Raw genomic sequence first — 10,295 nt, 5'->3', positions numbered from 1 at the left:
ACTAGGAGAACTGATTTGTACCCTAACTGAGAAGGGAGATTGCAAAGCATTTCTTCAACATGTTTTAGTCTGGATTTTAAAAAGAAAACACCACTGTGTTGTGTTTAAATATGAAATTATTTTAACACCACATGTCATTCCTAATAAGAAATCTGTTTTGCCAGCCACACAGCAATGCGCGTGGTTGAGTGTTATTAATTCCAATCTCATTGTAAGCTGGGCTAGTAGAAATATTACTAAATGTTTGCTAGTACTCCCTACCACTGAAATGAATTGAAGGGATGCAAACCTAATATAGCATCTTTTATGTTAGTCCAATTGAAAAAAAAAATAGGCACATCTTTTGATTTCCATTCAGCTGAAGCTTTTGGGTGAATTTCTCCATGGACTGGTCCTCTACTGTTTCCCACAGATCAGTATACATTATCACATACTCTAAATTATTTCTTAAATGCAAAAAAAATAAAATAAATGCACAGACACCCTACAAAATAAGGAGTGGGGAAAATCAATAAATGCATTTGTGTCTGTATAATGAGCAGTAAACAGTTTTCACTTAGTTGGAATAACTTCTAGAAACAAGGATTAGCCTGAATAATTCAATTGGACATATTTAACTGCCTTACCAAAATCCAAAGATGTATCTTAAAACATATTTATTTTGAAACCCAAGTCATTTATGTATGTGGGAATTTCACGTAAAGAAAGGAATCCCATTCGGTTAAGAAGATTCCATCTCTCTCTCTCTCCCCCCTCCCTGCAAATTTGTCAACTTATCCCAACAGTGTCTCTCTTCTTTTGGTTAAGCTGTTCTAAGCACCAAGGGACTAAACTGCAAATACCTAAAATGTTTCTAGCCTTCCTGTAGCTGCAGCCTTCCCCTCCTTCCACCAGCCCTCTTTCCCTTTCTCTCTCTCTCTCTGTTTCTCACAACTCCACATTCTTTATCCAGTTAACATTCCCTTGGCTGAAGCCTGAACTATCTGAGATCACTTTCAAATGCCCTTTCTAACAAGCCCCTGAGCCAGAGGCCACTAATTTTCAGTGAACAAAAAGCCACTGGAGAGAGTCCCGTTTGTCAATATCAACTGTTCCAGCCATTTGCCATCTTCAGACACATCGGCCTATCTGAGCTGGCAGATGTTTAGACAAGATTTTATAAATGGTTCAATATCAGCCCGTAATGAACCCCAACTGACCATTGCAAAGCAGCTAAAAGCATCCAGGATCTCTCCTGCTGGGATCTAATAATGCTCTCATGCCGGAACATTATTAATCATGGAATAAAATAGATGAGCCTCTTGAAAAATAAGTGTATGATTGATTAAAGAGCAGTCTAAGAAGCTATTATTCTTGTTTCATAACCGTAACTTATTTTCACTCAATTTATCTTTGGAAAAGAAAATAAATGGTTGTTTGTCTCCTTATTGAAATTTTACTATATGGGAATTCTCATTATTTGCTAGGGTGGGTGGGAAAAAAGAGACTGTTGAGCTTCTTCTTTTTCCTTTTTTTAAAAAGCCCAAGATGGATGTCTTAGGTGATTAGTGTGTTATAGAACCATGTAGAAAGTACTTGAAATGAGGGATAATATTTTTTACTGGGAGGATTTCTTACAGTGTTTTTACTTTTTGAATAAATAACTGCATTTATTTAAAATGTGGGTTAAAACAACATTTTGTATGAAAAATGTTGGTTATTTCTATATGTGTATCTATATTAATTGATTAAATTTGAAGGTTTTTTAAAATTTTCCTAATAGTTTAAGTTTAACTACATTTTATTTGGTCACATTACTAAATAAATTCAAAAGACATAACATATCTGTAATGCTTTGTAAATTATCATAAATTACCAAATATGCATATATATATAAAACCAGTAAAATGGAATAAAAAGGCAGCACCTTGTGGTAGACTAATCTGTTTTATTTACAATTATAGATATAAATTAGTAAAGAATTCTTGTTAAACAACAAGGGATTGTATAACCATCAATGTTTCAAATAAAAACCAGGCATAATTTATTTACAAAAGACTTGGGATTCCATTGCAATACAACTTGCATAAATTACTAGAAGATTTTATATCATTACAAAAATAAATATCAAATATGTTTCATTTTGTAAGTACTTGCAGTTTCTTTAATTAATCTCTACTGTCGGTATCTTTTACAAAGAGTTTGTACAATAAGTCCTATCACACCTACAGAATATAGATATATAGATATGTATATATGTATATACCGTGGCAATGAAGTGATCAAGTCAAGATATCCTGAGAAAAAACAGATTTCCTTTTTTGTTTTTGTTTTCCTTTTTTTAATCACACATACATTAGGGAAACTAGACTATACCAGCAAATGCACATTAATGTCCAACAAAATTCTGCTTCAATAATTAGAGAGAGTCTGTAGATCTAAGAGTGCTCTGTGGTCTTCTTTTATACAGTGGCACAAGATGTGATCCGGATTTAGAGTTTTGTTAGAGTTACAGATAGAGATAGATAGATTAGCTCGGGGAGAGATGATGGCTTGTTGACTTTTCTCAAAGCAATTGTGACACCTACCTGTGGACCAAGGAAAACACCAGATCATCCTCAATCTTTCATTTACACAGAATGTGTTAAACTGGCAGCAAAGTAAAAAGGTTATTCTCCTACCTTGCCTGGGAAGGACTGAGGTGGATTTTTTGTTTTGTTTTTAGGGAGTAAAGAATATTTGATAATAAGTTTTGTTTTTTGTTTTTAAAAATACCCAAACCAAATTAACTGCTTGGAAATAGATGGGGAATGAACCTAGGTAATGAATGCAGATACTCTTTGGAATCTGGCCAAGATCTATCTCATCCTCTGTCTCTGCTATTTGAAATGTATATCAGTATACCAGATAAATTAAAGGCTTATTTTGACACACAGTTCTTTAAATTTAAGATCTATATAGATACCTTATTGTGCAGCTGCCCAGAATCAAATGGAGTCAGAGGCTGTCTAAACTGAATTAATTAATTAAATCAATAAATACAAACAAGTAGGAAGTTATTCTGCATTTCCTACTGGTAATATAACAACAAAGGCTTGTTGCATCTATTATTTTGCATGCTTACTTCAAATAGTAGAGGAGGACAATGAGATTCATTCTTGCTGCATTGTAAAGTGAACACGATTCTCTCTTCCCACCACACCATTCATTTCAGTGAGATCTTGGTGAAATAACTGTCCACTCCCTTATATCTTTAACTTGCAAATAACATTTAAAAAGTCTAATTTAAAGTATCCATTTCAAAATGGACCACGTTAGATAAAGATGGTGTGCATATAAAACAGCTGAACCTTTTTCTGCAAAGTGAAACAAAAGGGTAAACATGCAGTTGGAGGTTCTGGGTAATCATAGCCTTTGGTAAAGGAGCAAGAAATGAGCATCAAGCCAATTTACAGGCTCTTAGGACCGGATGCCAAACAATTCCCCCTAACTAAGTTCAACAGAATAAAAGGCAGAAAGAAAAAGAAGGGTCTCACTTACTTGCCTGGCTGCTGTGTGATTGCCCTTCTATAGGTATGGTTGTACTCCTACTGTGCACATTTCAGTGGGGTCTGTCAAAATAGAAGCGTCAGTTAGTCACAGGACACAGCTGGCTAACTAGATTATTCACTCTGGGCACGGCTAGCTCTTTCTCGCACAAAAGCTCAGAGCTGGTTGTTTGAAAGGCCTGCCCCTATGGCATCATTTCTCAGCTGATGGAGATTTAAGGGGAGGGGTATAATTGCTCATTGGGAGACCACCTTTCCTAATGGTCTTCTATTTAAAGCTAAGTAAGCCCATAAGGGTTCGTAGGGTGACAGGACACCCTTAGATGTGGCCGATGGTTGAAGGAGAGATCCTGTGCATTCGGAGTTTTACAACCCACTCTGACATTCTGTTGACTAAATATTCTTAGGGAGGGATCGCATGCACACTTCCCGAGAATTTACTCCCTCACAGATTGTCAAAACTTCTGCTTGTTTCAGAAAGTGACGGTGATGAGTGTTATTGCTACTATACTGCTATCACATTTGCCACTATTAACATTGTCTCCGGAATCTGAGATTTAGGAATATTAAATGTGTCGTATTCGGGCAAGGTGGTATTCTGTCTGGTTATCTTTCCATTTTTCAGGTATAAGAATTCATGACGTAACTTCTTAAAAAAATCAAGTTTTAGGGCTGGTTTCAAGTAGTTTTAACAATCTAGACTCCAAATTTTGTTTGCTCATTGTTTTCTTTTTGTTTTTTCAATCTAGTCTCGCTAATTTTGGAAAGGCATATTTGCATTTCCTTCCTAACATATTAATTACTAGAAGGACGATTCCCTTGCCTCCAGTGAAACGCGCTTCGGCAGAATCTTGATAATCAAAACAAACCGGAGGCTAGGCCGGTGGCGTCTCGAGGAGTTGATGCTACGGACATGCCCTTTTGCTTTGCCTTCTCGAGCAATGGAAAGGCCTCCCCCCCCCCCCCCCGCATAATCGCTGGACGGTCTACTCCGTTCCTCCGCCCCCAGTCTTACCGGGTGATATTTTGGGCTGATCAGGAAGGCTGCCTGCCTTTCCCGCTCTTGGAGTAGGGCGCTAAATGTTTTTTCTACCCTTGGAAGCAAAAGAAGAAACGGAGGGTTTACTTACCTTTCTTGGGATCAGAACTGGGAGGCTTGTAATGCTGTTCGAGGTGGCCTGTGATGCTTTTCAGCGAGTTTTCCGAGGCCGCCTTCAGAACCGCGCCGCCGCCGCCAGTTAAGACCGCTTGGTTGAGTCCCTCGTTGGAGGCCACGGCGGCCGAGTTGTACCTCAAGATGCCCTGTCCCTGGAGGGCGTTGAAGTTCCCGTAGTTTGTGTAATTGCTATAAAAAGGCGACGTGTAATAAATATGCCTCCCCAAGAGCGAAGAAGGCGAGTAGGCAGCGTTGTGTGGGGTGGAAGGCGGTGGGCCCGAGGGCTGGCAGCTCTGGCCCAGGCTGTGGGGATGCGGGTGCGGGTGCTTAAGGTCCGAGGTGGCGATTTCTGCCAGAGACCAGAGCTTGGGCTTGCTGGCTTGCGTGGTCTGGGAGGCCACCGAGGGTGAGATCCGGGCGTCCAGAGTAGATTTGGCGGCGTTTCTGGCAGAATCCTGGCCGTGCGGGTGGCCCAGGAGCGGGGCTTCTACCCCAGTGAGAGGGGAGGAGGTGACGGGCTTGGGGGGGAGGTCTCTGCTCGCCTCGTCGTCTTCCTCGTCCTCATCGTCGTCCACGTCCTCTTCGTCGTCGTCTTCCTCGATTTCCTCGTACTTGTCCTTACACTCCGAGCCTGACTCGCAGAGCGGGTCTCCCGCCCTGCACGGGCCCTTCTCCCCGTCCGATTCGGCCGAGCAGGAATGGTCGGTGAGGGAATCCACCTGCAAGCTAATCCCTGCAGCAAAGAACCAGAGGAGCTGTTAAGGGAAGAGGGGGACAGGATCCGCAGCCCCAAATCCCTGCTCTCCTGCCCACCACCAGGGAACTCCTTCGAACCAGAAGCTCGGGTGACTCTTCTAGCGTTCGCGCCTCAGCGCCCGTCACCCTACCCGGCTCGCCAGGCCTTAAAGGGGATGCCACCCTCCGCAAGGCACCAGGCCTCTTGCCCGAGTCTGGTTCAAGAGAACTGCCGCGGCTCATCTGGCCAGAACTTGGCCGGGAAGAGTCCCGCGGAGAGGCCTCCCCTGGGTTTCCCTCTTTGCGCTCTTAGTTGTAGGGCCGATTTTTCCTGTCGCCTGCAGACACTTATATTCCTAAAGCTGTTGGAAATGTAGCGTAAAGACACCAGGATTTCTACCATTATTCCTCCAGCTCTTCTATCCTATGCAGCAAATGAGGCCTGCCGGTGGGAGAACATTAAACTACACAGCAACTTCCGTGCTGCGCTAATTTGGGTGGGTGGGGGGAGTTTGTTGGCAAGACTGGAGGGGCTAAAGGCCGTCAGAAAGAGAGGGCCGCTGAAAACTTCTCCTAAACCTCGCTGTTCTTGAACTCAAAATGAAACGGTCCCGAAACAGGCTGTCCGCCGCCGGCGCGTTCTCCCCCCTCCCCCCCAACTCTCACCTTCATCCTCCGCCGACGTTTCGTTGCTGTCCCGTCCTTTGTCCGAGCCGGTCTCCTCCTTGCTCCGGATCCCGCCGCCCTCCCCTTCCAGATCCTCGTCCTCATCCTCGCTCTTGTTGCGGGGCGCCCAAGTCATCTTGTTCTCCTTCTTGAGCCTCCTGCGGGCGTTGGCGAACCAGGTGGAGACCTGCGTGAGGGTCATCTTAGTGATGATGGCCAGCATGATCTTCTCGCCTTTAGTCGGGTACGGGTTCTTGCGGTGCTCCTGCAGCCAGGCCTTCAGCGTGGCCGTGGCGTCTCGCGTGGCGTTCTTCCGGTAGGCCGGGTCATTTAGCTGATAGGGGTAGGCTGGGCTGCCGTAGGGATGGTAACTGATGGCCCCGCTCATGCCCGTCGTGTGGGCGTCGTAAGGAGAACCCTGCCAAGCGCCAAAGCAAAGTGTTTACTCAGCTATTTCTACAGCTGGTGGTCGGCACAAATATATTATTATTACTAATAATATAAGCGAACAGATCAGAGCACTATATATAATGGTTTGTTTTGGGGAACACTCCTATGCATTTTCTTTTATTAAAAAAAAAAAGCCCGGGTGATATTGGAATCAGATTTCCTTCGCCTCCTGGAAAAGCTGCTGAAATTTTCATTTAATGGTTTCAATTTATTTAACACATTTGTTTATTTGCCTCTCTAAGCCCTCTTTCTACTTTCCCCCTCCATGTCTACATGAATGGCTAAGATATTTTCCTTTTCTCTGAGGGGGGGGGGGGAGCGGACGAGCGGGGAGGGAGAGATAGGAGACACAACAAAAAACCCCACTTAGCAATTCAGTCCGCTAATGCATTGCAAATCCAATTTGCAAACCAGGAGATATGCACCGTTTCGAATTGGTCAAATACGATATAATTAGCATTTTAATTCACCCTTTAAACGTTTAAATTACGCTGATTTAAAGTCTGCGTAATACGAGAGTATGGAGAAGGGAAAGGAAATTAGTTGAGCAACTTGGTAAGTTTTATAGCCGGTTCAGGAAAGAAAACTACAATACGCTCCAAATCTACCTCATGTTCTTAAATAACCCTTGGAGGAAAAAGAAAAAAGAAAGAAAGAAAGACTTGGCAACTTGCGGGTGCTTTTCTTTTGCCACGAGAAAGTCAAACAGAAGAGCATTTGAGATGGGGCTCTCATTATCCTAAATAAAGATCGCCCGGCTGGGAGAAAAGGCGAAGGTTATGGGAGAGAGAAAGGGGGAGGGAGGGACGGAGGGAGAGAGACTCCAGCCAAAGACGCTGGATCTGGTATCTCGTGTGTAGTGGAAGAAAACGAATCCTTCGCCCCACTTTCCCAGGACCAATTGGCTCTGCTATCTTTAATCCTTCATCGGTTTGCAATAGCTACAAAATACGCACGAACGCCGATATTAACATACTTTGCAGCAACCGGAAAGTGGTGGACATCTGTCCGAAGCTGCGCGAAAAGAAGTGGGAGCGCGCAGACACACGCACATACAGACACACAGGCGCACACACATGCCCGGCTTGGGCTCCTTTAAATCAGTGAAACGTCGGCACTCTAAATTACACAATCAGAAGTAAAAGTGGAGACAAAAGAGACAAATAAGAGAAGAAGAAGAAGAAACTTAACAGAAAAATAGTAAAAACATAACATAGAAAGTGGGAAAGCAGAATCTAAGGAGGAAAAAAAATTACAGAGGAAAAGGGAGGAGGAAGTTTTTAAAAACGCGGGGATACAAAGGGGAAAGAAAAGGAAAAGTAGAAAAGCAGCGAAAGGTGGCACAAGCGAAGAACAAAAAAAGAAAGCTTCCAGAAAGAGAAAGCCGACGAGGGAAAGACAGCTGTTCCCTCTTTCCTCGGGTCACACGGGGAGCTTAACGCGGGGTACATTCACACGATCCCCCAGCCTAGCCCAGATGGTCTCGGAGATTCGAGTGGGGGGGGGAGCGATGGATGGGGAGGAGGAGGAGGAAGATGGAGGAGGCGGCGGCGATGGTGAAGGATGGCGCCGAGGCGGGTCGCTCGCTCGCTCGTCAGTTACCCACCATGTAGGAGGGGAATCCCGTGGCTGGGTCGGTGGAGTATTGAAGCGGGCTGCTGAAGCCGGTGGCTGCCGCTTGGGCCGTAAACGCCGCGGATCCGGGATAAGGGCTGAACGCCGAGCCCGAAGATGATCTGGCCAGCTCTTCGCTCCTGGGCGCCGCCAGCGCCGACGCCCCGTAAGCCGGGCAGGAGTAGAGCGCCAGCGAGCCCGGGGGCTGGTAGAGGTAGCCCTGAGGGTAGGACATAGCTGGCTAGCCGGCCGGCTGTCAGCGGGCAGGCAAAAGGAACGGAAGCGGGGGGCCTGGACTGAGCCCCGGACGGAGAGGAGGACGGCTGGCGCTTCAGCGGCTAAGCTGCTGCTGCTGCCGCCGCCGCCGTGGCCGCGGCCGCCGCTGCTGCTGCTGAGCACTCCGGCCGCGGAGGAGCTCACAGCGTCCGCTCCATAGGCGGGAGGAGCCGGAGCCAAAAGGAGAGCCGGGCGCGAGGCGGAGGAAAGCCGCTCGCTCTCTCTGGGCGCGCGCGCGCGCGCTCTTTCTCCTTCTCCTCCTTTCCCACGCAGAAGTCACCCACTGCTGCAGGAGGAGGAGGTGGCGGCGGTGGGCATCTGGGCAAGAAAGACGCGCGGGAAGAAAGAGAGGAGGAAGAGGAGGCGTCTCCCCAAACCCCGGCAGGGAAGAGGTCAAAAAGAAGGGAGAGCGGGAAGACAAACCAGCCTCGACAGGGCTGCACCGGGTAAGCGGTCTCCGCTGGCTCCGCAATTCTTCCCTCCCTCCTGCGCTCGTAGCCCGCCAGTAAGGCAAGGCGAGCTTTCCCCCCCCAGCGCCTGCGACAAGTCTTGGATTTTGGAGCAGGCATAGGAGCTTGGGAAGGCGAGCAGTTTGTGGGGGAAAGGAGTTTCGGAGGGACATTGGCAAGGCGAGCTGTCCGTCACGACGACTCATCTGCATATGCGGGAAGACACGCCCCTCGCCCGGCTCCTTCCCAGATGGAACCAAGGAGGGAAGGAAGGACTTGGGCGGGACTCTGGGAAAACAAAATAAAACAAAATCCCGCCCCCTCCCCTCGGCGGCTGCGGCTCAGAGAAAATCGCGCGCGGTGGCTTGAGGCCCAGCGGTGGAGCGCAGCGGCTGCAACTGAAGAAGCTGGCCGGACGCCGAGCCACGAAATGCATTCTTGTCTTCCTCTCTCCACCCCCTCTGTCCCCCCCTCCTAGCTCTGGAGGGTTATATAGCGTCACGTAGTTTCAGAGCTGCCCGCGAGGGAGGCAGGAGGCGTTGAGGGAAGGGGAGAAGGCCTGCCAGCCCGCCACCAAACTAAAGGCATTCCCCATTGGCACCAGGCTGAGGCTTTGACAATTGTCATGTGGCTTCGTTCCATTGCAGACCATCCCCGGATGGAGGCCTGCAACGGACCTCGCCGCTCTAAATAAAGGAAGGGGAGACTTCCATTCGTGCAGGGCGGGGTGGAGGCTCGCTGCAGTGCGAGACTTGCTTGTGAGGAAGTGCCTCTGGGACCCAAGAAGTGTTTGGGACGTGTTTGACAGGCTGCAATCCTAAACCCAACAGAAGCTTCAATCTAAGCTTTTTGCCTCCACCACGTAAACTGAACGGGAGAGACCGCGTAAAGCCGAATCAAATTCCAGGTGTGGAGCGCAACTCCCATTTGGATGACTAGGACACGTGCTTAGGGTAGGGTCAAGAAAACTAAAACAGCAGTAGCAAAAAGCGACCATTAACCTGAGTTTCATGGGGGCACAACCGATGATATTGGCAGGAAGCAGTCCCTTATTCCAATGAAAGGAGAAGCGGTCTGTGCAATTAATCCGTAGACACTTTCCATTGGGACGTGTTTTTTTTTTATTCCTAACCTCAAGTAATTCTTTCCAAAACTCCGCGCCCCCTACAACGAAATTCTGCCAACCCCTGGTGCTTTGGGGTACCAAAGGCACTCCATCGCCTTCTATTTTATCACTGACCTCTGGAGGATTTTTCTCACGCTGGAGAAAAATCTATGTGGTCGCTAAAAATCGATACAGATTTGATGGCATATAATCATCAATGAGTTGGGGAAATCGGATCATTTGTGTGTGTGTGTGTGTGTGTGTGTGTGTGAGAGAGAGAGAGAGAGAGAGAGAGAGAGAGAGAGAGAGAGAGAGAG

The 10,295-nt window shown here is 46.8% G+C and overlaps 1 protein-coding gene across 2 annotated transcripts; it reads right to left on the bottom strand.

Moving 5' to 3' along the window:
- Positions 1–1,907: 1,907 nt before the first annotated feature.
- IRX2 (iroquois homeobox 2) lies at positions 1,908–8,989 on the bottom strand. Of its 2 annotated transcripts, none has more exons than XM_081952226.1 (5): positions 8,141–8,989; positions 6,085–6,502; positions 4,658–5,416; positions 3,520–3,590; positions 1,908–2,563 (listed from the first exon to the last, which is right to left on the bottom strand). In XM_081952226.1, exons 1-4 carry the CDS (start codon positions 8,381–8,383, stop codon positions 3,547–3,549), a joined length of 1,464 nt encoding a protein of 487 aa, XP_081808352.1. In that variant the 5' UTR covers positions 8,384–8,989; the 3' UTR covers positions 1,908–2,563; positions 3,520–3,546. The 2 variants fall into 2 exon arrangements, with proteins under 2 accessions (XP_081808352.1, XP_081808351.1); XM_081952225.1 differs by having other exon boundaries at positions 1,908–2,567; positions 8,141–8,988.
- Positions 8,990–10,295: the final 1,306 nt, after the last annotated feature.

This window comes from Natrix helvetica (genome assembly GCF_964273705.1).
Source record: "Natrix helvetica genome assembly, chromosome: 4".
NCBI lineage: Eukaryota > Metazoa > Chordata > Lepidosauria > Squamata > Natricidae > Natrix > Natrix helvetica.
Note: the sequence above shows the minus strand (reverse complement) of the source record. Positions and strands in the feature narration are given on the sequence as shown.

Bases quoted from the DNA above. Each gene is read 5' to 3' on its own strand.
- IRX2 (XM_081952226.1), bottom strand. From the start codon at position 8,383: ATGTCCTACCCTCAGGGCTACCTCTACCAGCCCCCGGGCTCGCTGGCG. The intron at 6,503-8,140 runs GTGGGTAACTGA...GGCGCTTGGCAG, and splicing joins CGGGATTCCCCTCCTACATG to GGTTCTCCTTACGACGCCCA. The intron at 5,417-6,084 runs GTGAGAGTTGGG...TCTTTGCTGCAG, and splicing joins AACGTCGGCGGAGGATGAAG to GGATTAGCTTGCAGGTGGAT.